The 25,926-nt window shown below is 35.2% G+C and overlaps 2 protein-coding genes across 4 annotated transcripts; both read right to left on the bottom strand.

The window, feature by feature from the left end:
- Nucleotides 1-10,168: 10,168 nt before the first annotated feature.
- Nucleotides 10,169-11,046, bottom strand: LOC112779821 (OVARIAN TUMOR DOMAIN-containing deubiquitinating enzyme 2-like). The gene has a single exon (XM_025824172.3). It carries the CDS (start codon nucleotides 10,981-10,983, stop codon nucleotides 10,357-10,359), a length of 627 nt encoding a protein of 208 aa, XP_025679957.1. The 5' UTR covers nucleotides 10,984-11,046; the 3' UTR covers nucleotides 10,169-10,356.
- A 4,177-nt stretch (nucleotides 11,047-15,223) lies between these two features.
- LOC112775755 (protein kinase and PP2C-like domain-containing protein) lies at nucleotides 15,224-25,508 on the bottom strand. 3 transcript variants are annotated; one of them, XR_011877069.1, is made up of 12 exons: nucleotides 25,117-25,493; nucleotides 24,439-24,556; nucleotides 24,084-24,250; nucleotides 23,682-23,749; nucleotides 23,331-23,554; nucleotides 21,966-22,017; nucleotides 19,603-20,143; nucleotides 18,448-18,517; nucleotides 18,141-18,360; nucleotides 17,928-18,041; nucleotides 15,883-15,978; nucleotides 15,224-15,522 (listed from the first exon to the last, which is right to left on the bottom strand). XR_011877069.1 is itself a non-coding variant. In XM_025819589.3 (12 exons), the coding sequence occupies exons 1-12, from the start codon at nucleotides 25,229-25,231 to the stop codon at nucleotides 15,328-15,330; spliced, it is 1,971 nt and encodes a 656-aa protein (XP_025675374.1). In that variant the 5' UTR covers nucleotides 25,232-25,508; the 3' UTR covers nucleotides 15,224-15,327. The 3 variants fall into 3 exon arrangements, 2 of the variants coding, with proteins under 2 accessions (XP_025675374.1, XP_025675377.1); XM_025819589.3 differs by having other exon boundaries at nucleotides 17,928-18,032; nucleotides 25,117-25,508; XM_025819592.3 differs by having other exon boundaries at nucleotides 17,928-18,032; nucleotides 24,084-24,147; nucleotides 25,117-25,440.
- Between the last annotated feature and the right edge of the window lie 418 nt (nucleotides 25,509-25,926).

Below are 25,926 nucleotides of genomic sequence, written 5' to 3'. Positions count from 1 at the left end.
TACAGCTGGGAAAGACCTCGTCCTATACTTATCTGTAGCAGACAAGGCCGTCTCGTCGGCCCTGATAAGAGAAGACGAGGTCGGACAGCACCCAGTATATTTCATCAGTAAAGTTCTACAAGGCCCTGAGCTAAGGTACCACAAACTAGAGAAGTTCGCCTACTCCTTAGTGGTAGCCTCACGAAGGCTACGACCTTACTTTCAAGCTCACACAATAAGAGTCCGCACGAACCAACCCATGAAGCAAATCCTCCAAAAGACGGATGTTGCAGGGAGAATGGTTCAATGGGCAATAGAGCTCTCCGAGTTTGACTTGAAGTATGAAGCTCGGACGGCGATTAAAGGCCAGTGCCTCACCGACTTCATCGCAGAATATGCAGGAGACCAAGAGGAGAAACCAACTACATGGGAACTCTATGTAGATGGATCCTCAAACAAAACAGGAAGCAGTGCAGGCATAATACTGGTGGATGAAAGAGGAACCCAGATAGAGGTCTCCCTCAAATTTGAATTCCCAGCTTCAAATAATCAGGCAGAGTATGAAGCCTTGATTGCTGGATTGAAGCTGGCGGAAGAAGTCGGGCTACAAAAGTGATGATATACAGCGACTCACAAGTGGTGACCTCCCAAATAAGTGGAGAGTATCAGGCAAAGGACCCAAATATGAAAAGGTACTCGGAAAAAACTCTGGAACATCTTGGGCGCTTTGCAGAAACCGAGGTCAAACACATAACTCGGGATCTAAATAGCAGAGCAAACGCCCTATCCAAGTTGGCAAGTACCAAGCCAGGAGGGAATAACAGAAGCCTGATCCAAGAAACTCTCCAGAAACCCTCCGTAGTAAAAGAAAAAGACAAACAAGAGGTCCTTGAGGTAGTCGGATTAAACCTCGGTTGGATGAACCCCTTGGTCGAATACATGAAATTCGACATCCTCCCCAAGGAGGAGAAAGAGGCTAAGAAGATCCGAAGGGAAGCACAACATTACACTTTGGTGAGAAATATCCTCTACAGAAGGGGATATCAACACCATTATTAAAGTGTGTACCGACCTCAAGAACCACCGAAGTGTTGGAAGAAGTCCACAGTGGGATCTGCGGAAATCATCTCGGAGCAAGGTCACTAGCCAGGAAAGTGATCCGAGCTGGATTCTACTGGCCGACCTTGCAGAAAGATGCCACGGAATTTGTGAAAAAGTGCCAACCATGCCAGATGCATGCAAATTTCCATGTGGCTCCCCCGGAGGAGCTCATCAGTATCACTTCTCCATGGCCTTTTGCAAAATGGGGAATGGATTTGTTAGGACCTTTTTCCCAGGCACCAGGACAAGTCAGATACCTGATCGTGGGAATAGATTATTTCACAAAGTGGATAGAAGCAGAACCATTGGCCACCATCACCGCACAAAGAAGTCGGAGGTTCCTCTACAAAAATATCATCACAAGGTATGGGATACCTCATTCCATTACTACAGATAATGGAACCCAATTCACCGACTCTACCTTTAGAAGCCTAGTAGCCAGTATGAAGATCAAACACCAGTTCACCTTGGTGGAACACCTGCAAGCCAATGGGCAAGCCGAGGCAGCCAACAAAGTCATACTGGCAGGGCTGAAAAAAAGATTACAAGATGCAAAAGGAGCCTGGGCCGAAGAGCTCCCACAAGTGCTATGGGCTTACAGGACAACCCCCCAATCCGCCACTGGAGAAACACCCTTCCGACTAGTTTATGGCGTAGAAGCCACGATCCCAATAGAAGTCAACGAACAAAGCCCAAGAGTGATTCTCCATGACGAGATCGGAAATATACAGGGGCATAAAGAGGAGCTCGACTTGCTTCCCGAGGTCCGAGAAGAAGCCCAGATAAGAGAAGCAGCATTGAAACAAAGGATAACTACAAGATACAACAAAAAAGTCATTCGAAGAGCATTCACCCCAAGTGACTTGGTCTTGATCAGAAACGACATTGGAGTCAACAAATCAGGGGAAGGAAAGCTCGCTGCAAATTGGAAAGGACCATACAAAATCAAGGAGGTCTTAGGAAAAGGCTATTATAAAATGACCGACCTGGATGGCACTGAGTTACCAAGGTCGTGGCATGCTTGTAATATGAAAAGTTACTATAGCTAAAAGTGAACTCTACTCCCTGATGTACTCTTTTCCCAACTTCATGATTTTTTCCCAAAACCAAAGGGTTTTTTCTGGAGAAGGGTTTTTAACGAGGCATCATAGTAGGGGCTAAGGGAAATAGACTGTCAAAACCCTTAGTAGCAATGAAGTACCTCCCCAATTAATAAAGATCTTTTCATCTTACAAATATCTCTTATAAATTCCTTTTTTGTTGTTTTCTCTTCCTTTCGACGAAACGCGCCGACTTAAGCTCGACAAAACGTGAAAATCCCATGAACCGACCTAGATGGTCGTCAGGATAAAACGACGAGGTACAAGTCGGTGTAAAGAGGTTATAGAAGTTGATCATAATAAACTCGGAAATATCCCGACTCATAAGCCAGAACGGGAAACCGAGTAACACAAAAATGAATCACGAAAGTAGCCTAAGTCAGAAAAGCTCAATGAAGCGAAATTGAGTACTAGGAATAACAAAAGAGAGATAGAAAAAATCCAAGAAAAGACTAAAAGGCTGTCCTAAAGATCCTTAAAACAAAAAGGTTCAGAAAGGCAGACGAGCCAAAGAAAAGGTTTTTTAGAAAAGATCAAGGGGAATTCGAAAAAATCGCAAACCAGAAAAGCATGCACGTATAAGGTAACTTAAACCCTTATCCAAAAAAGGGGTACTTATTTTTTAACTTAAACCCCTATTAAAAAGGGTATTATAAAGTGTTTTGTTTACGGCCTTAAAAGGCCAAAAAATTGTTCAAACACTACCAAAAATAAATAAAGAGTTTTAAAAAGAGGGGACCCACAGGCCGGGCCCCCAAATAGCCAACAAATTACTTTTTTGCAAGAGGAGTAGACAGATCACCACCACCAGAGGCAGAAGGAGCGCCACCAGGACCGGGAAGAGAGGCATCCAGGGGAGACGAAGAGGAAGTCGGAGGAACTATAGAAGAACTCGGAGCGTCCTTAGGGCAAGGAGGGGACTCTATAATTCTTTGCCCCCTAGTCTTCAATTCTAACTCGGAAATAATCTCGGGGACAGGGGAATCCACAATGGCACCATCAATGACAACTTTATCAGGATCTAAAGGGGAAAGGTCCAGGCCAGGAGCAATGACTCCGACCTGCTCCCTAAAGATCCTCCAAGCCTCCTCAGCCCCATCAGCAATAGAGTCCTCCAACTCGGTATAGGCCCTCTGAGAATTCAGCAGCTCATTTTTCACAGACACAAGATCGTTAAATAAACTTTGGTAGCTGTCTTGTGCTGTCTTCCTCAAGCCCACCTCCATGTTGCATTGGGCTTGCAATTTCCTCTCCTTCTCCCGGAGGCTATCCCTCTCCTCCTTCAACTTGGCGACTTCCTCCTTCAACTCCCTCTCCTGCTCTTGATATAAAAGAAGCCTTCCTTCCAGCTTCTCGACCCTCGAGGTCATCCCTAAAGAGCTGAGAGGAGCCTTCTCAAAAATATCTAAGAGTTTGCCACAAACCCCCGCCGCCTTGAGGCTCTCCTCAACCAGAGTGGTAAGGTGGCGCCGAACAGAAACATCATCCATGCTTATACGAGCATGGGGATAGATGTTCTTTCGGACGAATGCAAGAGCATCCGCCTTAACCTCACCAGAAGAGCCAGACTCTAAAGCCTTGCGCTTCTTCTTCTCTGGCTCAAGAGAAGATCGGGCGGAGGGGGGCGGCTGAGAGAAAGCTGAAGAAGAAATCACAATGGGCTGAGAGGGAGTCCCAACGTTCCGAGGAGGAGGAGGAGGAGGGATAACCGCCCTGGCGCCACCAGTCCTGGCGCGAGACCTCGCTTTAGCCTCCTGAACTCTCTGGTAAGACTCCTGAGCGTTTGTCTTCGCCATCTCTGAAAAGACAATAACTAATAGATTAGACAAGTCGGAAAGGTCAGTCAGACAAGTCGAAAATCAAACAAACAAATAAAAGCTACCTAGCTGTGCCTGGACAAAGGTCGGAGACCCCTGGAGAAACTTTTTTGTGTCCAAGTATGGGGCCCTCCCCCACACTTCTCGGAGGAACCCCACAATGGCTGCTTCTACCTCATTCAGGTCATCCAGACCATATTTCTCGCAGGGGGAGGCCTCCAGCCAGTACAAAGGAAAGCGGGGAGAAGAATTATCATCCAGAAAAAAGGGGTGGTGACCCTCTACAGCTTGAACTTTGAAAAAATAATTTTTAAAGTCATGGAAGGATTCGTCAAAAAGGGTAAAAATTCTCCGACCCTGTATGGCTCGGAAAGACACCCACTGTTGCTTATTGTTTAGCCCACTGAAGGGTTTAGTCATATGGAAGAGATAGAAAAAAATCTTCAAAGAAGTCGGAAACTCCAAAGCCTGACTAATAAATTGATAAATTTTCAAAAAACTCCAAGAGTTGGGGTGAAGCTGGGTAGGAGCAACTCGGCAGTGATGCAAAACAGATATCTCAAAGTTTGAAAAAGGAAGAAAAACACCCAAACGGGTGATCATACACTCATACATAAAAAAAAATGAGGGGCCGCCTCATTAACCCTCCCAAAGCAAACCCGGTCTTCAGGACCCGGGACTACCAACTCATACTTCGGCTCGTCCTCCTCAGAAGTACAAATTCTGTGGTGAATGCAAAGGTTGGTGATAAACTCAGTATCGACCGAAGGTTCCTCCCCTAGGACCGTGACATCAACCCACTGAGAAAGGATATCTACGGAAGCCATTTCTTTTTTCTTAAAAAGGTAACAAAAACCTACAAGGGAAAAAGAAAAGGAAAATCAAAAACACGGTCTCTAAAGGAGGGAATACGGAACTAAAGTCTACAAACCAACCTATCTACAAAATAAAGACATGTAAATAGAAAGGCATGTTACAGAAAGAACTAACCTTTATCTGAAAATGGGGGTTGGAGGAAGCGAAAGCCTTCGAAAACACGAGGGTGCAGCACGAACAAATGAGGAAGAAGTTTAAAAATCGCAGAAACGAAACAACGAAAGAGAGGGAAAGCATTTATAAACATGCTAGGGGCACTATGGTAAAAACGGGGCAGTCATTAATGAAAATGCACCGTTACCAAGACCATCAATCCCTACGCACATCCCTAACGGACACGACGCTTGATTAGACGTAACTGTCAGAACCAAAAGGTCACAAAAAGTCACGTCGGTTTCAGAACATCACGTCGGTCCTCCAACAAGTCGGTTACAACCCCGAGTAGTATACTCGAACCCAAATCTTAAAGAGAAATTGGGCTCGAGTAGGGGCACTGTTCATACCCTGGCCCAACGATTAAGGCCCAGGGTCCAAGTAAAAAGGCCCAACCCAAAGGGTTGACCTCACCTTTCACCAGATCAGCCACTACGAAGTCGGTACTCGTCACGACTTGCTCTAAAGAAGTCGGGAACGAGGGTTAGCTGGCAGATAAGCACTCATTTGAATGAGTAACTGCCCCTAGAATCTCTCTAACCACTTCCACGAGCCATATCTTAACTTCCCTAAGATAAAGGGATGGTTAACACCCTAGAAAAGTGGCACTACTCCAACGGTGGTTATTGGTTCACCACTATAAATACACTGACACCCCTCAGGTATCTCTAAGTCCCAATACTCTCTAGACCTGCTAACACCCTTGCTAACTTAGGCATCGGAGTGTCTTTGCAGGTACCACCCCCATTCTTTCACACGTACAGACCCACTTGAAAGCCTCCTCCTTCATACGTTTGGGCCAACCAACGCCGTCCAGCCCATTAATCTCCAGTTACCCACCGTAACAGATCTGTTGTTCACTTCAATTTCTGATTCTCTTAAAGGTTTTTGTTTCATTCATTCATTTTTTTAAAGGAGCTCAACTATAGGTTCATTGTCTGGAATTCATTTTGCACACTGGTGTGAAATGTAGTTACCTAAGTCTTTTTCCTTCATGTTCCTTCTTCATTTCAAGACCGCAAATAACATAATGGATGCTGCTAGACACATCTTAGTACGGTAAATGTTGTTTTCTATAGCTCATTGTCATACGAATTCTTGATTACTGTCTCAAAATGACTTTTGTTATATTCCTAGAAATGTAAATTTTTTAGGCTGCCACCAAAATGACTAAGAATTACATAAATAGAATGAGAAGCATAATCTAAAAGGGGAAAAAAAAAAGAGCAGATTTGAGTGTTTAACTAACCATGGTTTGGGATTTAATTAAGGTTTAGAGTTTAGGATTTAGTGTTTAAAATTTTTTTTGTTTTTGTCTTAGGGTCTATAAATTAGGGTTTAGATTTTATACTCAAGGTTTAGTGTCTAGAGTTTAATGTTTAGAGTTTATTTGGAATTTAGGATTAGTTTTTATTGGTGAGGATGTGAGGTTTTGCTTTCTCATAGTTATAATTTAGTGTTTAAAATTTATAGCTTATTGTTTATAATTTAGGATTTATGATCTACAAATTTATATAATAAAATATATAATTATTTTTCAATAATTTTTTAATTTAGGGTTTAAATTTTTGTGTTTAGGTTTAGGATTTAGGGTTAAGTAATTATTTTTTATTGTTGATGGTTTATGGTGGTTTAAGATTTAAGAATTTTGGTTTATGTTTTAGGTTTCATTGTTATAATTTAGTATTAATTTTTTAGGGTTTATTATCTTGGATTTATTGTGTATTTTATGTGTTTATTTTTATTATTATAACTTTGTTTTCTTTAACTTTATTTTTATTAAAAAAAATCAATTGATTTATATCGTAAAAGAGATATATCATATATGTTATACTTTAATTAATATTTTCAACAGGTTTAAAATATGCAGTTATTTTTCATTGTATGAAATAATTTACTTTTTACATTCAAATCATGTTTATATGAAAAATATTATTATTCATCCAAAGTACAATTTTCAGTGACTCAGTATTTTTATTTTATATAGTTATTAATATTTGTATTTTATAATTTTTTTTAGGTTTATTTAAATTTTTTTTTTATATTTGGTGTACAAATGTTTAATTCTTCCAAATTTTTTTAATTAAGGTTTACGGTTTAGTGTTTGTGTTTTTAGTGTTTTATTATTACACTGTTATTTATAATTCATCAATAATGAAAACCCCAATTGATTTATATTGTGAATATATATATATATATTACAGAAAGTTTTTTATACTTTAAAACAATTTTTTTCATGTATATTCTATTTGATTAGTTATTAAATGGGATAAGTATTATTTTGGTCCCTAACGTTGAGGGTCAGAATTGAAACCGTTTCTGATGTAATTTTTTATTTAAAAAATCGTCCTTAATGTTGCATTTCATTTTAAAATCGTCCTTTCTAATAAATTTTTTTCTAAATGACAAAAATACCCTTTTTTTCACCATTTCATTCTTCTTGTTCTTCTTCTTCCAGAAGAACAAATTCTTCTTCCATTAACAAATTAAAAATACAGATTCAACAAAAAATAGAACACACAACTCAAAATCAGATATTCAAGAAATCCAAAAACAAATCAACAATAAATCCAAAAACAAAAAAAAAGCAACAGCAATTCAGAAATTAAAACAAGAACAAAACCAACAATAAAAATTAGGAAATTAGGGATTATGATGAACAAATCCATTATTTAAATCCAGATTCAACAAATCAACATACAACAATGATAAAATCAGAAGCACTCAAGCAGAAGCAGAAAATACACAAAACAGAAGATGAAGAAGCAGATGATGCAGAAGCAGAAGCACTCAAGCAGAAGTAGAAAGTAGAAGACGAAGCAGAAGATGCAGAAGCAGAAGCACTGAAGCAGATCCAAAAAAAGCAGAAGACGAAGCAGAAATAGAGATCGAAGCAAGAAGCAGAAGCGGCGAGGAGCAGCAATGAGGCGGCGAGAAGCAGTGGCGAGAACGCGGCGGTGAGGAGCAGCGGTGCAGAAGCCGAGGCTCTCTCCCTGGCTCGCGACGGGGACGGCAGCTCCAAGCTTCGCCAGCACCGTCCCCCTCCCCCCTTTCCCTTCCCTTCCCTTTCCCCTTTCCCCCTCGTGTCTCCCCTCCCCCCTAGTGTCTTTACTTCTTTTTTTTTTAATTTTATATATTTTTTATTTAAAAAAATATTTATAAAAAATGGTAGTTCATTTATAAAAAAATTTCATTAGAAAGGACGATTTTAAAATAAAATGTAACATTAAGAATGATTCTAAATCAAAAATTACATCAAGGACGGTTTCGATTCTGACCCTCAACGTTAGGGACCAAAACAATACTTATCCCTTATTAAATTGATTTACATTGATCTTTTTTAATTTCTTATGAAACACGTGTTTATCAATTATTTATTTTGTTTTATGTTAATCGATGAAATCTCTAATTTTCTATTATTTTGTCTTTTATCATAAATTTAAACCTCTTTATATTTAATAGTATTTTAAAGGGGTAAGTATGGTTTTGGTCTCTAAAGTTGAGTGCCAGAATCGAAACCGTCCCTCATCTAATTTTTTATTTAGAATCGTCCTTAACGTTTTTTTCGTATTAAAATCGTCCTTTTAACTTTTTTTTGGACAAAAATACCCTCCACCTCTATCAGCACCTTTTCTTCCACCACCACCCCTACTAGCACTTCCTCCACCACCAACACCAGCACATCCACCACCAATAATAACATCATCAATGAAATCAACCCAAATTCAATAAATCAACACAAATTCAACAACCAAATTAACACACAACAACAATAAAATTAGAAAACAACAAATTAAAACACCCTCTCCATCTTGCAGTGCTAGAGAATGATTCATATTGGAGCATACAGTGCTGTGCTGAGTAATTTCTTTATGAAATTGCAGTGCTTGCAAAGATTGCTTGGGGAATGAAATATAAGAAGAAGCAGATGCAGAAGAAGAAGCAGAACCACCGAAGCAGCGGCGTGGTCGAATCGGCGGCGACGGCAGCGGCGTGGTCTCCCAGAGCCGTCCCCCCAATGTGTTTTCTTTCCCTCTTCCCCCAACGGCAGCAGCGTGGTCTCCCGAGGTCTCCCGGCACCGTCCCCCTTCCCCCCCCCCCCCTTCGTATACCTTTTCCCTCCCCCCGACGCGTTTTCTTTCCCCCTCCCCCCACACGTTTTCTTTTATTTTTTTAAATTTTATAACTTTTTTATTAAAATAGGGGTAGTTTAGGAATAATATAAAAAATTTTATTAAAAATGACGATTTTAATACGAAAAAAAAACGTTAAGGACGATTCTAAATAAAAAATTAGACGAGAGACGGTTTCGATTCTGGCGCTCAACTTTAGGACCAAAATCATACTTACCCTTGTTTTAAATTTTCAACTCTTATTAGAAAAACTTATTTGGTTTGTATTCTAAAAAGTAGTGTACATTATTCCATTATTGTGCTTTAGTTAATATATTTTGAATTTCTGTATTAATACTTAGCTTTGTTAAAATATTTAGTTATTTTTGTTTTGTAAAAGAAATTACTTGTTTAGATTGAAATCATGTTTAGATCAATATTATTATTTATACAATTTAAGGATTGTCTACATTGTGAAAAAAAATGCAACTTTATGAAAAGATTTAATTAGTCAACAAATAAAGGTAAGATAATAATAAATGAAACTTAATTAATTTATAATGAATGCTTACAAATTAAACTCGACAAAAAGTTAACAATTGCATAATTAAACAAAAATTTTTATATTGTATAAAAAGACATATTAAACTACTCTTCCACCTTAACTCATGACAATAATAAAAAAATCTCGTGACCCACAAATTCAGCCCAACAGAATACATAAATTCAATTACAATTTTAGGGTTTATTATCTTATCTTATCTTTTCTTTATCTTATTTTTAGTTATTCTTATCTTATCTTTATTTGTTTTTATCTTTCTTAAGTCAATGTTCTATATATATTTAATTTTATCTTTATAATTTACAATCAATTCAATCAATCAATAATCAATAAAAATTCATATTCTTTTCTTTTCTTATTCTTTCACAATTTTATCATTTTTTTTTATGGCTAAAACAGATTTTTTTTTTCTATTATGCTGCTGAAGAAATACTAACTAATATTGTTTTTGTTACAATAAATTAACAATGGATTGAAACTGTCGCTATAAATAATTATTGTTACAAGTTACAACACAACTTGCTACAATATTTTCAAGGCATAAACAATTTATCTTTTACTTTAATCAGTTCATAATAAAAATGAAAAAGAAGTTTGCACCAATTAAACATTGTTCTTGATACAAATTCACATGTGAGTTTCTTCTTCTTAGATGATCATCTATACTCTTGGAAGTTAACATGACCGGTTGCTTGTGCATGCTCCACAGCTTCCTTCTGACCAACAACTCCGATTTGACATACACCACAGCGCAAGGTGAAGTTGGCGGTGTCGGTGAATCTCCTCTTCCTCTGTTGGTCCATAACAAAATTAAGAGCAAGCCCCTCAACAGGTCCAATGCTTCTGTCTTTCTGTACGGTAAATATCGTCTGATCGAAGTCCTCGGGAGCACCCTCAAAGGGCGACACAGCTAAAGCATCATAGTGGAGACCATCATAAATAAGCATCACCCTTTCTGAATAACCCTTTTCCTGACCATACAAGTCACATCTTGATGTTTGGATATCATATGCAGCAATCTCCCGTCCATAATAATCCGCCAATATTGAAAGTTCAATCGCACCTCCCCATTTCTCTGTGTCAAGAATCCAGTTACAGTACTCTGCATTCGGCTTCCCAAGAAATGCTTCAGAATATTTCTGCGGATCACTTGCTACTGTTGCAGCTATAACCTGTCTCAGCTCAGCTGCTTTCGTTTGATCACGATCCATCACATATCCAACTGCATTAAAAAGGCAACTGTTATCCGAGGGAATGACCCTTCTCACAACAATACCTTCCATGCTCTAGATTGTAAATAAATATCAACCCTTTTGGGGATGCCACCGTCTTTCTCGGGTGGTATCTGCTTTCGTCTTTAGATGAAGAACTTCTATTGATTGTTGATTGATTGAATTAAATTGTAAATTATGAAGGTAAAATTAAATATATATAGAGCATTGACTTAAGAAAGATAAAAGCAAATAAAGTTAAGATAAAAACAACTAAAGATAAGATAATAAAATCTAAAATTGTAATTGAATTTATATATTCTATTGAGCTGGATTTATAGACTACGAAACTTCTTTATTATTGTCATGAAATAAAGTGGAAGAATAGTTTAATAAGACAATTTTATTTAAGCAATTAATTACGTAATAAATAAAATCTAAAAGAAAAAATTGATCATAAATAATTAATTATGTCATTATATTAAAACCAAGATCGAAAAGAAAGAAATGATTACGTATTAAATAAAATTAAACTAAACTAAAACAAAAGAAATATTTTTTGATTATTTTATTTAATTTATTTATTGTTGAGGCATAATTTCTTTATGACTTAAGGATTCTTTTTCAGTTTATGTTTGACTTATTAATCTTTATGAATTTTTTTTTATGATTCTTGTTTTTTAGTCGAGTCTTTAGTGTTTGTGGTTTAATGTTCGTGGTTTAGGTTTGTCTTCATGATTTTAGGTTTAGTCTTTATGGTTTGAAATTTTTATTTTATGATTTATGGTCTTTAAGCTCACATTTAGTGTTCTTGGTTATAGCCTTTTGTGCTTTTGAGTTTTTTGTTTTTATTTTAATTGTGATATTGGTTTAATTGTTTTGTGATAATCGTTTTTTATTTTTTAATTAGGATTGTACTTTTAAATTATTATTATTAGTTGTCAAATATGAGTTTCTTTGTTATTTATTTATTTTTATGTTAAAGAATTAAAATTATATTTTTAACTAATCTAACTCTTTGAATATTTCATAGTATTTGAACTTTTTTGCTCTTATCATCTGTTTTGTAGATTTTTTTTTACCATTGAATATAATTGTTCTGGTGGTCAAAATTTTTCTTCATTTTAATTTTCTACTAAAATATATATTTGTCTCTTAAGCTTTATTCTTTATGGCTTTCCTTATTTTATTGTAAATATCTTGACCAAGTTTATATAATATATAAATTTTTTTTGTGTATAAAATCTTGGTTATGAAATTTTTTTTCTTAATAATTAAAATACATTGTTTTTTTATTTTTATTTTGAATTATGATATCTATAACATTTTAGTTTTCGTTTAAATGAAAATTTGGTTCTTAAATTTTTTTTTTTTGGTATTGAAAAGTTTAGCCTTCAATTATGTTTTTAAGAATATTTTTTTTATATTCCAATGAATGACTTTGACTCATAAATTTGTTATTCTTTATCTAAATATATTTTTCATTACTTAGTTTATTAATGTTATTTTTTTATTTAAGGATTTTGGCTTAATTTCAACCCATTATTTTTTCAATTTTTCTTTAGATTTACATTCTTGAGTTTATTATATTAGCCTTTACCTTTCGTTCAATAGTTAATGAAAGTGTGACTATCTCCAATTATTTTGCTTTATGTTTTAGAAATCATCGAAGTTGCATTGTCGAAACTTCATTTTACAAAAAATTAAGCAATATTCATTAAAATAAATTATACCTTTGAATTATTATGTGATTTGAACTCTGGGTCATTAAACATTTAAACTAGTAGAATTATACATATGGTTTTAAAGCTACGCCCGTCAATTTTATGACCTACGGGTTAATACTCAATTTGGTCTATAAAGTTTAAAATTAGATTTAATTTTATCTTTAAAATTTTAATGAACTTAAATTGGATTTCAAAATTTATAATCGTAATTTACATTAATTTTTGAACTAATTTTCCTTAACGACGTGTTGATTTGGTATATTAATTTGTTACGATTTTGATTTCTCGTCCAAATTCCATGTATTCAAGATTTATTAGAGTTCTAAATGCTTGATTGTTGCTCTCAAAGTTGCAAAATTTTTAAATTAAACTTATTATTGCTGTCTTCGTGAGAATGTTAGGAGCCCAATCAAATTTCTAAGAGGTCTAGTAGATCTTAGTCATATAAAATCTAGACAAAGAATTTAAATTCTAACAAGTTAACGCACAAAATCAACACACCATTTACAGAAATCAGTTCAAAAGCTAACGTGTGTTACTATTATAATTTTTGGGACTAAATTGAGTTAATTATAATTTTAGGAATCAATTTGTGTCTAACTTCAAATTTTAAGAACTAAATTGAATATTAATTTGAAGTCCTACCACAATGCGGTAGGCAAAATTAGAGAGATGGTTTAGCAAAGAATGTAGTCATGCAAAGTAGTTCCAACGCCTTCTCCTCTCTAGTCTTGGCGTTTCGATGTGGATTATGGAACCTTGAACTCTTACTATGAAAAACAAGTTAATACTCAAATTAATCTTTGAAAATTCTTTTGAGCATCCAATTGATCTTTAAAATTTTAATTGCCTTACTTTAGATTTTGAATTTTAATTTGTAATTCACGTTAGTCTCTCAAATTAAAATGTCGTGTTGACGTGGCATACTGATGTAAACAGTTAAGGTCAAGTTAGTACCACACTAACTATTTATTTTTGGATTTGGATTCTCTAAAATTTGAATTTCACTTTAGAGAGTAAAGTGTGATCTTTTACCATTTATTTTATAGGTGGGACAAAATAAATGAGAGAGAAACCATTTAAAGATAGAAGATTACACTTTACCCTCTAAAATACAAATTTAAAATTTAGAAGATCCAAATTCTTTATTTTAGTATGTCATGTTAGCAAAACATTAATGGAAATTATTTAAAGGGATAAAGTGAGTTACAAAATTAAAATTCTGATCGTGAAATATCGATTGCTTGTTGAATCCTGTGAATTGCGTGAAAGTAGGATACTCCAAATTCGTGAGTCCAAGAATTTTATAAAACTCTCTTGATGGGTTTGAATTTAAACGAAATTCTAGAGAATATTTGCTATTCCGAATTCTTCTTGTCTTTCTTGAGTGATAAGGAAAAAAAAAATTAGGTCAAAAGAAAACGCATTGACGTTGAAATTTTAAGGGCCAGGTTGAATATAAATTTCGGGAGTCAACGTATTAACTCATGAAAGACTGCTTTCCAATTATGATCATCAATAAACTCTTGGAAGAATTAGTTAATGTTGAATGGCTTTCTGAAATGGATTAAAGATCCGAGTCTTAACCCTAATCAGATGGAGTGTTTAGTTTGATCAAACTTTTTTTTTTTTAGTTTGGCCAAGTCCAAATAAAATCTGACTAAGTTTGATCCAAACTATTGAATCCAAATCATGTCTTCGAGTCAAATCAGGCTAAGAATACCCCTAGTGGAAAATGTCTTGTGTTCTGATATGGGCCCACGCATTACTAGCCCAAAACTTTACTAACCAAAAAGTAAAAGTTGAAAAGTCCCAATTTAGGTCCTAGAACTGCACATAAGCGACCTGGCCTAAGAGCAACTCAAACAGGTTCTAAATTGTGGCTGAGGCATGTGATGTAGTGGCAAAGATATTTGTCTCAAATGAAGCCACACCAGGTTTGAATCCTAGTGTAGTTGCTAGGTTTGTGTCACACACTGAGTGGAAAATAACCACCTACTTACTATAGGAAGAATCATGCTAACAGGCAACCTACTTCATAGATCCCATTAACGATTAACAACTCTTTTTTACCAATCTATAAATACCCTCTCAAGTAATTTTTCATTCTAAATTACACACATTTTACTAAAATATTTGTTAACTTTGGCATCAGAGTCATTGCAAATACCTCCAACCGTCTGAAAGTTTTGGACCATACTGGCTGAAACCCAACCTCCTCCAACAACTCGGTTAATACCTAGGAACACCGTTTTTTTTTTTTTTAGAACTCGGGTAATCTCATTTTGTATGTGTCTTATGAGAGTTTAGCTTTTTTTTCTTTCAAAAAAAAAAAGCGTTTCTCACTACCCTCATGCTCATGCAAAATGAGTAGTTGTATAAAATTTTGTTTTCAAACTTCTTGATGAACCCAAAAATAAACATGTAGTGTGTGTGAATGTGTAGTGTATGGAAAATGCCTAGGATTAGAGACGGTCTAATCCACTTGACCAAAAAAAAAAAACACAGCTTTATTTTTCGACCTAATTTATTTTTTATTTATTTAAATAAAAATAAAAATTAGAATAAATAAACAGAATCAATCATACGAAACAATAACACTACAATAGATTTGTATTTATTCAATAAATTGGTATAACTTACATGCCAACCATGACTAGTCTCAACAAACATGCAAAAGGAAGGCATGCTAATAAATTCTTTCTGCTGTAGTTACAGGTCGTAAAAATACGACAATGACAGTAATGTTATCTCTGCTGCCACGTTCAACTGCTTCAGTAGCCAACCTCTTAGAACACATTCCAGGCTCTTTTACAGTGTCTTTTATTATTTTTATTACTTCCTCACCGCTCAAAACATCCCATAGCCCATCACTAGCCATGACCTGATAAAAATTTATTGCTAGCTTAGTACAAGAGGAACAAATTGTGCTGCCTAAAATGAACTAGGGTAATAGGAGGATGCTGCACATATCATAGAACTGCAAAAACATCATTCCTAAAGTGTACTTTAATAAATGAGAGCGCAATTTTACTGGTTCTCCTAGCAAGTTTCGATTTTCTGTAAGTTTCAGCAATTAACAATACCCTTCATGTGGAATTAATAATTTTGTAGCATTGTGAATTCCTTATTATTACCACTTAATTATCATTTATCAAACAACTTATTCTTGGATACACTTTCCAAAGATCCAACGAATTACCAAACTGCGAAAAACAGTATATTTCGATAGCAAAGGGCTTACCAGAAACTCATCCTCTACAGATAAGATGCTCTCAGTTATCTCGGGTTCTGCAGTCACAGCAGGCTTCAGATCATCATCACCAATAGAACGAGTAACCTATGTTAGAAAAAGAGTTGACTTTGTTAGAGAAGCTTGTAACAAATAAGTATACAATAACAAGCAAATAGGCATAAATAGAATAAATAATAAAATCCGGAACAGGGTGTTAGAACTGGATCAAAATACTAGTGAGTGTTCATTAATGGAACACAAGATAGATATGATATTCAAGGAACCCCTCAGCTCTTCTGAGACTCTTAGAAATGCCAAAGACCACCAACTCCCATCTCCTGAATTATAAACTAACAAGAACCTAACACTTCTCTCATAATTAACTCTTTCACTACTCACGACTCAAATGAAGGAGCATCTGCCTTCGAGGTGCGCAGCACCAAGACAGTTCATGGAGCCACCCTGTCATATTTGGGACCTCTCTCCTCCCTGAGTGCTCTGTGCTCCCTACTGAATGATTCCTTTTGGCTTGTCCTCATGAATATATATGCTAAATAATATCTTTGCTACTAGAATGTTATCTACTTTTGTTAAATGTCTATGTAGTTTTTAATAATAAAATAAAGTAAAAGTGCATAGATTGCTTCTAGACAAATACTCCAAATAGTGGAATATATTGCACATTGCAACAAATATTTAGCCCTTCTTTCTTTCTCCCAAAACCTGCAAACCTCATCAAAAGAAACTGATCTAGAGATGGGAGGCACACCCAAGATTCTCCAAACATGCCAAACAAAGAACTCCACAAAGAATCACCCATAGGCCAGCATAAGAACAAAGGTGATACCATTTCTGAATCTCCCCGAGACATAATACACACGTTTGGAGATATAGCCTTATGTGGTCTTTTGACTTGTAAATTATCATTGGTGTTAATTCTGAATAAGCACAGTAGGCCAAATAAAAGATTTGAATTTAGAGGGAGCTTTTGATTTCCATATTGGTTTATCGAGGAGAAAAGGTGTTCTAGTGGAGGATTGGGATAGAGACTGAATAAGATTTAGAGGTATACTGACCTGATGAACCAAGAGAACAAAATCTTTTGTCAAGGGTAGAGAGGATAGAGCTACATATGCTAAATACCCATAAATATTTGCTTCATCCCCTTATTTTTAGTGGATTAACTCTTGTAACTAACAAAATCATGACACGGTCTCAAACAACAACAACAACAACAACAATAACAAAACAACAAAAAAATCTTATTTCATTGGGTGAGGTCAACTACATGGATCAAATGAGGCCATCGTGTCCTATCATATATCATGTTACAATGAAACCATTTACACATATATCTCCTTTGACTACCTCTCGTATGGTCTTTTTAGATCTTCCTCTACCTTTCACCATTTATCTATCTTCCATCTAATCCACCTTCTTAACTGGATGCTTTGCAGATCTTCTATTACCTGTCACCTTAATAGTGTTATTGAAGTCAAACACTCTATGCCACTATCAAGGATTAACAACTATGCTTTGCAGTTTGCAAAAGGCAGTCAAGACTCGACGCTCCCCCAAATCAACAAAGCTACATGATTGCTCTGTCCAAGCTTCTTCAAGTTCAACAAAGAGAAGCATATCTATTTGAAGGAATAGATGGTGATGGTGACTACAGGTCATCATAGCAAAATGTCCCAAGGTAATTTTTGCTGAAACTCCAATACCAACTTCAAAAACGTGAGAAGGACTGAAGGAGGAGGGACTGGGAAGTAGATGAAAGAGTTACGTGAATTTTCTTGAGTGAGAAACTCTTAGCTTTTCTTAATACTAGTTACATTTAAAAGTAGAACTACACTATCTTCTGGCATTAATCTTTCCAATGAGGAATTGCTCAATTTCCAACGAAAATGACATTCACCACTTCCAATATCTACCGATTAGATTAAACATTAATACTATTACCACCTTTTACACACAAGCACAAGGTTGCATTTCACAGCATGCATGCAGTAGAAAAGAAACAAAGCAGGTATTTCTTGACAATTTGAACAAACCTGAAGCGCAGGAGGACCAACCCTCCATGTATCAACTTGCCAATGAACATGGCCACCATGACGAATAACACGCTCTCGCTCTTGCAGACAGCTTGCAACATGATCCTAGTATTGCTAATATGGGATTAGTGTGAATATTATGTAAGGGAATACAGTAAAGAAGCTTTTATAGTTGTAGACAGAAGCTAAAGTTAACATTAATAATCAGCTCACCTTACTTAGAGCAATGGGATTACCAGCACGACATAATATTGCCCTACAATCACCTATGTTGGAAACAAATAATTTGTTCCTGACTACAAGTGCAGTAATTGCTGTACAACCAGGATGCCAGTCCTTCTGAACACATCTGTTGGATTTGCGATAGCTATCAAGTTCTTTTCTAAAGGCAGAATCTGTCCTAAGAAACGCTTCAGCTAGTGCATTAGCAGGACTGCATTTATACAATGAATAGTCTTTCAATGATGAACTAATGAGAAAGAGTGAGAAAAAGAAAGTGAGCATCTAGAATGAAACATACCTGCCCATAAAAACTAAAGATCGCAAAAATGATGGTACAGCTCTAGAGGAAAACTCGGCTGCTGCAGCACCTGCATATTTTAACAATTTACCATAGAATGAGTATCTAATTTTCTATTTATCACACTACTATTAGACCAAATATGTTATGTGGGATGAAGTAACGTATTGAGCGACAAAGAGCAAACATGATCACAAACTTAGTATGGCAGAAATGAGGACATTTCAATGGATGAGATGCCATACCAGAATGGACAGCATAACAAGAGGTAACAGACAAAAACATTCGGTTAGGATGGTGGATTATATTGAAGAAGGTAGCCCAGTGGCTTGGAGTAGTTGGTAACCTAAAAAGACTGTCTGAATGAGCTGGTCAAAACAGATTTAAGTATAAATAGGATGAGTTCAGGCATGATTCATGACATAATACAATGACATCATTTGATCATGAAACTGACTACACTTGGTGAGATAAGGATTTGTTGTTGTTGTTGCTATTGTTTCAATCTTAATTTAACTAAGATTGCTAGAACCAAATAGCAAGGGCCTTGAGAAGAACCACACCTTAAAAGCCAGCTATTAAAAGAGAAGAACCACTCTCTTTAAAGTTTAAATACAACATCGAGTATCCCATACTACTCGATGTGGAACTTTGGACACCCCATAATACCCAAGTCCCTAACACAATGAGAGGTCTTTGAGATGAACTGAATCAAGAAAATGACAACAGAACTCTACTCCAGTAACTTGTCTTTGCATATAATGCAAGTTCCTATGAATAGAGATAACATCGAAGGGCTCCCAACCATGCTGCACAATAAAAGAAGTGCATCAATTGCCATTAGTTCAGAAGCATATTCTATTGCAAAGTTTAAATTTTTTTTAATGTGCAAAGGATAAGGGTATGGATTAATAAAAAAAGAAAGGTTTCATTAGTTACTTGTTATATTACTATTGGAAATTCTTTTCAATTTTCTACAACTTCTCAACACCCATGACACTGCATTTTTCTTACTTCAACAAGGTTCCCAATGTAAATCATAAAGGAAGTCTCACAGTAATTAAAATGAAGCATTTGCATGCTCAAATAGTAATAATTTATTCTGGAATTTAGATCAAACAAAATATAGATTGATCATGGATTGCTATTGAATACCTCTATGGCCATCAAAGATACCAAAAGCATAGAGATCCTTTACATTGCAAATATGGGGCAGAATGAAATGTGTGTCCTCCATCGTCTCCCTTCTTCCACATGTAGCATAAGAACCCCAAGAAAGTATTGGTTGGTATACCATGCGTTCATCATAAGATTCATTCAAGGTTCTCAAACCAAAATCTGTTGCAATAGAGGCATGCTGAGCCGAAATTTCGCCTTGAGTGGACCAGTTGAAACACTCCTGATAAACCTGAGGATTGGCCTTGTCTACAAGTTGATCAGCATGAAACTGACAAGGTCTAATATGCATATCTTCAGCCTTCTTTATCTTCCTATCTTCCAAAATGAGATCAAGTTCCTCAACAAGATCATCAAAGGAAGGTCTGCTTTCAGGATTTGCATCCCAGCACTTCTGTATCATTGATAATAATCTTGCTGGTATACCCAATTCCTCAGTAGCAAGGGATGGCCGTAATCCATCATTAACAGCTGCAGTCAGTTGCTGCTCAGTATAGTTCATCTCAAGCACTGTGTGAGCCTATCATCAGTAACCAGGGATAAATGTCACTTCAGCAAATATTTGAATCTATTTTTTGGATAGAAAAAAGAAACTTTATTAAGAAAGAGTAGAATGTATAGAAGAGGATGAGACATCATCGCATAGATACAACAAAAGGCTAGGACCTAGCGAAACAGCCCGTGAGTAGCATCTCAATCCTTTTGAATGTCAATTAAAGAAACTCCCTTGAACAGACAATGTGTTGAGAACCAGAAGGAAGCCAAAAATCCAAAACATTTTTAACATGGCAAACAATCTTTATTTCCTAAAGCTTCCAATATGCAAAAGAAGAGCCTCATAATAATTAATAATAGTCCAAGCAGAAAGTTGATATTTGGATGCAAAAACAAAACATATCCCAGGAAATGAGTTGGAAGTAGCAAAATAAGAAAATATCCCAGGCAATTTGAGGAGCTGAGACCCTCACAATTTACCCTATTGCATTCCAATATTCCTAACTCCCACTTCCCCAATGCATTAGATTTTCCAACCGACAATCCCACCAAATCCTACTTTCACTTTGCACAAGTTGTTCATTCATATTTTCCGTCTTCTTGTCAATATATACATATAGAATCAAATGACACCGTCTCAGTCTCATCTTTTTATAGGATGTATATTTTATTGATCCTACCATTGAATCAAAATTTAATATAATGAAGATCATCTACACCAAATTTAACTGAAATTAGACATCAATAAGCATATAATTGAAGAACCCTTTATGTATATTTTTAACAAATATATTAATTTGATTTTCAAGTATATAAAAAATATAGTAAACAAATTTGGATTGACATGAAATTTTTTAGAGATTTATAATATATAAGTTTCTAATCCAACAGTTGTTTTTTTTTTTTAAATTTACACAAGCAAAAGATTATTTAATGATGTAACATTTACTTAAATTGACACTGGTGTCATTTGATCCTAACTATATATAGACGAGAGATCTGTCTACCGAAACTGTAAGTCTTGTTGCCTTATACCGTTGAATAACTTGTTACGGGTGATGAATTTCATCAATCCAATCGTTGAATTTGAATATTTCACTATATAGATCAATATAAGAAAATTTCATAAATTTGGAATTGATTTGATATGTCACCTTTTATGTACATTATACTTAAAAAAATACAAGATAATACGACTATTAGATTACATATCTATTGATGTTTGAATTTTCTGAAAGTTGGTAAGCTTGATTACACGATAATATGGCATAAGTTGTTACCGTGTAAGTCAACAAGACTTACAGGGTATATGTATATATATACACAGAGAGAGAGATAGCAATAGGGATAGAGAGATAAAATATCCAGTCACCAGAACTGATCTCTGTGTACCTTAGATGTCTTATTTATAAAAATACAGATAGAGAGGTTCATTGGACATAGCATATTTACATTGATAAGCGTTTATGGCTGCCATAATTTCGTGAGATATTCCTCAACAGAATGAGTTAATGCAGAGGTGGACCCTCATACAATACAAGGGGGGAAATGGCCTCCCCTAACCAACAAGTTTTCCTTACAAGTTGTGCATAAATTTTAGTTTAGCCCCCTTAAAATTTTTATTTTATTCTTTGTTAACTGTAAAAAAATTTTTTGGCCCCTCCCTGAAAGTTAATCTAGCTCCACCCCTGGTTAGATGTGTCATCTAGAATACAATCATAGTAAAGGAGTATAATCATAAGCTTAATGCCCAAAACATAGAATACTCGAGGAATATAACCAGTGATAAATAACATTCTACATTAAACCAATAAATTCAAACTTGCATACAAGATAGATATGCTGACCTGTGCTTCTGCTCGAAGATCAGTATACGGCACAACACCAGTTAGGAGTTCACTACAGCAAAAACGTTTGAATTCAAGGGTAAAGAATTAATACATGTTCTTAATCAATATACGATTTTATATATATTACAATGGCACTGCAACACCTACTCAATGCACAAAATAATTTTCTTTTATAAAATAAAAAAAATCATTAAGATGCGGAGAAGCATAACAGAATTTGAGGGATAAGTGTTTCCCTATACAAAAGCAAAAGCAAAAAACACAAGATTTATCTATAAAACATTGCTTTCAAATCTCTCAATATATCTGAGAGGGAAAGTCCCTATAAAGATTATGATCTTTACACCAACTAGATGCTACGCGTCTAATTCTATCTCATAAAACCTGCTTGTCAGAAAATCTGTCATTGAAGGTGCGTACATTACACTCCCAAATAGTCCAAATAGTTGTGGAAACCGCATATTGCCACAAAGATTTTGTCTATTTTCTACTATCAAACCCAACAAACCTGATCAATAGAAATTGGTCCAGGGTTATCAGGCACATCCAACATTCATCAAAGATGCTAAACAAATTGTTCCATAAGAAAACAGCTATTGGGCAGTGCAAAAACAGATGTGAATATGACTCTGAATTTTCCCCACACATAACACATGCATATAAGGGAGATAGCCTTATGTGGCCTTCAAACTTGCAACAAGTCATTGATATTAATTCTGTTAAGCACAGCTATCCATATAAAAGATTTAACTTTAGAAGGAGCTTTGGACTTCTAGATGGGTTTGTCTGCATGGAGAGAAGTTTTCTAGAGAAATGAGTAAGAAATTGGAAGATGGATTCCCAACTAAAACTACCAGGAGTCAAGAGACCGTATCCTTTTGTCATGGTTAGAAACAAAAAAAAAATCAAGTAGACCTAAGAGAGTCAAAATTTCGGAGGATTCTCTATCGTTAATGTTATGAAAGAAATGGAAGTCCCAAGAGAAAGAGGAATCCTGTGTAATGTAAAAGGATTAAATAGGAGAATTATGCAAGATAGATGATAAAGGCAAGGAAAGGCTAGGACTAAATTTCACAAAATAATGACCAGCATACATGTTGAAGTATCAGTCCAAACGAATAATTAAAGCAAGCTTTCTTCTAAGATATTGATGCCCCAATGCAACAAACTTCTATTGATGTACTAGAATAAATCCTCAAAATAAAGCTAATAAACTAAAACCAAAACAATTAATACAAGTCACCAATATGATGCATGAACGATGCCATGCATATGGTGACATCAATTTTCAGTCCAGTCACCTTTTCTTACATCACCAAGAAAAGGGTAAGTAGAAGAAAGTAAATGATATCAAATTCTTACTTGATTGATACACCAAAACTGTATACATCTGATTTTTCTGTATGTAACTCCTTTCTTAATATTTCAGGTGCCATATAAATTAGTGTGCCAACCATGTTTCTTTTGTGAAAACCACCCGTGGGTTTTCCAGAAGACTTCCAGTTCTCTAGAGAAACTCCCTTAAGATTATTCTTGTATTCTGCTAAACCAAAATCTGTGAGGTGTGGACAAAGACTTTTGTCAAGCTGTACCACAGATAAAATAGTATTAGTGAAGTGCATAAATGTACAACATATCAAAAATCAGATATTATGATAGAAAGACAGCACAACCAAATAAAGAAAGAAGAAGAGAGAAATAGGAAAGAATTACAAGGATATTCGCTGGTTTTATATCTCTATGTAGAACCCCGAGATTATGCAGGTATTGCAACGCCTTTGCTAGAAAGGGGGGGAAAAAGGAAGTAGAAGGAAACAGTTAAAAAGTCTGTCAAGCACTTGATAATTTTAATTACTCGGATACATGATGAAAGATTTGAAGTTGTTAAAGATCAATGGTTCAAAAAAGTTAAATGAAAGGAGGCCGTAAAGCAAAATAACCAATTAAAAGGAAAGCAGTAGTACAGGCTTGTTTTAAAGCATTCCTAATCCTTATATATAAATTAGGGTCTATCTAAAGGCACTAGTTAAGGAAGCTAGCAGTTGAAATGTTTATATGGGGGTAAAAAACATTTAAGCAATAGAGAATTCTAAAATTACAGGACTGCAATTATACCTAGTTGCATTGTTAATACGAGTGCATGATTGATAGTTGGGGTCCATTCTTCCACATGTAACTTCTGGGCAAGATTCAAAGATTCATAGAATTCGAAGAAAAACAGGTAATTAGGTGGTTTTGCATGGGCTGCAATTAATGTCGCTATTCCCGGGTGATCTAGCGTGCTACATTTGTTTAGGAGAAACAAAAAAATGGTGAACCAAAAATTCACAAAACTTCACATTCATCATGTAGCATGTCAAAACACTAGGGAAAATAGTAAATTCACTAGCTGAAATGCTAAAAAGCATGCTTAGAGCTACATAAATGCTGAAGGGTAGTAGAGTTAGACAGATAAACATAATATACATACCACAGCAGTTGCAATTCTTTATGAAACTTATCAATGTCCTCTGAAATTGATAAGATGGGTTTCTTCACAGCAACCTTCTTGCCATCCAAATTCCCTTCATATACAATACTTTCTGCCCCTATGGTTGCCATCACCAACACAAGAAATAATACTAATCTTCATCTTTTATCGAAATATAATAGCAGAAATAACTGTCAACAATCACCTAAACCGTCAACTCTTAGTGTTAAATTTTAAATTTTTATACTTCGGACCCTTGGAGCAACGGTGTGAATCCCCAAACCCTGAATAACACGGAATGCTTTCCTAGGCTGCCCTTTATACTATAAACCCTTCCTTCCTCTCCCCTTCCCTCTAAAATCCCATTCCCTTCTACAATTCCATGGCTGCCACTCCAAAATTCTAACTCAGAAACATACCCTTGGGATTTATTTGGCTTCCAAAAAAAGGAACATTATTAAGGTAAACAATGCACCATTGTTTTAACTGAATTTTCTGCTAAGAAAATACTGACAAACAGAACTTTATCATACATATTCAGTTAACATTTTCTTTGCAAAGAAGCCGTACATCTTTTCAGCAGCTTACTTGGAGAGAAGTTAAAACGAAATAAGAGAGCAAATTTGAAAACCAAAAGTAAAAGTAGTGAAAAAACAATAGAGAAGGGTTTGAGATTACCTCGTGCAATGGGTGAGAGTATAGCGTAAGAGGAAGGAGGGAGATGCAGAGGAATAGAATCGCTGGTACAGCAACCCCTGAAGCATGTGTTAGGCTCCACGATTTCAATCCCCATTCCTCTACCGTCGCTGCAGTGGCCTTTCGAGAACCAAGAATAGGAGAATTTAAGCACCGAATACTGTACGATACATATGGTGTGTTCTCATGGAAATTTCGTGGCGTTTGGAGTTATTTGGTGTTATTTCCGGGAAACAATTACTTGCATAATCGCGCCGTTTTTTTTTTTTTTTTTCTCTTTTTTCATAAAAGAACATTGAGTAAGATGAGGAGAATGACTATACAAAGTGGGATAAGCAGTGGCGGAGCTTAAGCGAGGTAATGCAACTATGCCCTCCAAATTTTTTATAAAAGAATTAGTAGTATTTTTTAAAAAATAAATAATAATTTAATTAATTTAAATATTTTATAATGATTTAAAATATTTAAGTTTAATCTTTATTTTTTGTTTTTATTATATAATAATTTATAATTTTAAATATTAAAAATATGTTGAATTTAGACTAAATTAAATAAGCTTTTATTGATTTCACAATACATTAAAATTAAAAGATAAAATCAAATCAAATCAAAAAAGTTATCTAACAAAAAAAATTAAAATTAAAAAAAGTTTATTTAATAATTAAATCAAATTAAAAAAGTTATCTAACAAAAAAAGATAAAAATAAAAAAAATTATTTAACAAAATAAAAGATAAAAATTATTATTTTTAAACATTAAAAACATGTTGAATTTAGACTGAACTCGGTGGGT

This window comes from Arachis hypogaea, chromosome 19, assembly GCF_003086295.3.
Source record: "Arachis hypogaea cultivar Tifrunner chromosome 19, arahy.Tifrunner.gnm2.J5K5, whole genome shotgun sequence".
Classification (NCBI taxonomy): Eukaryota; Viridiplantae; Streptophyta; class Magnoliopsida; order Fabales; family Fabaceae; genus Arachis; species Arachis hypogaea.
This window is presented reverse-complemented; position numbering and strand designations above follow the sequence as displayed.

Coding starts and splice junctions, on each gene's coding strand:
- LOC112779821 (XM_025824172.3), bottom strand. CDS start 10,983: ATGGAAGGTATTGTTGTGAGAAGGGTCATTCCCTCGGATAACAGTTGC.
- LOC112775755 (XM_025819589.3), bottom strand. CDS start 25,231: ATGGGGATTGAAATCGTGGAGCCTAACACATGCTTCAGGGGTTGCTGT. Junction 23,750..24,083: donor CGTATTAACAATGCAACTAG/GTATAATTGCAG, acceptor CCCCCTTTCTAG/CAAAGGCGTTGCAATACCTG. Junction 15,979..17,927: donor TTGGTCCTCCTGCGCTTCAG/GTTTGTTCAAAT, acceptor TTTCTAACATAG/GTTACTCGTTCTATTGGTGA.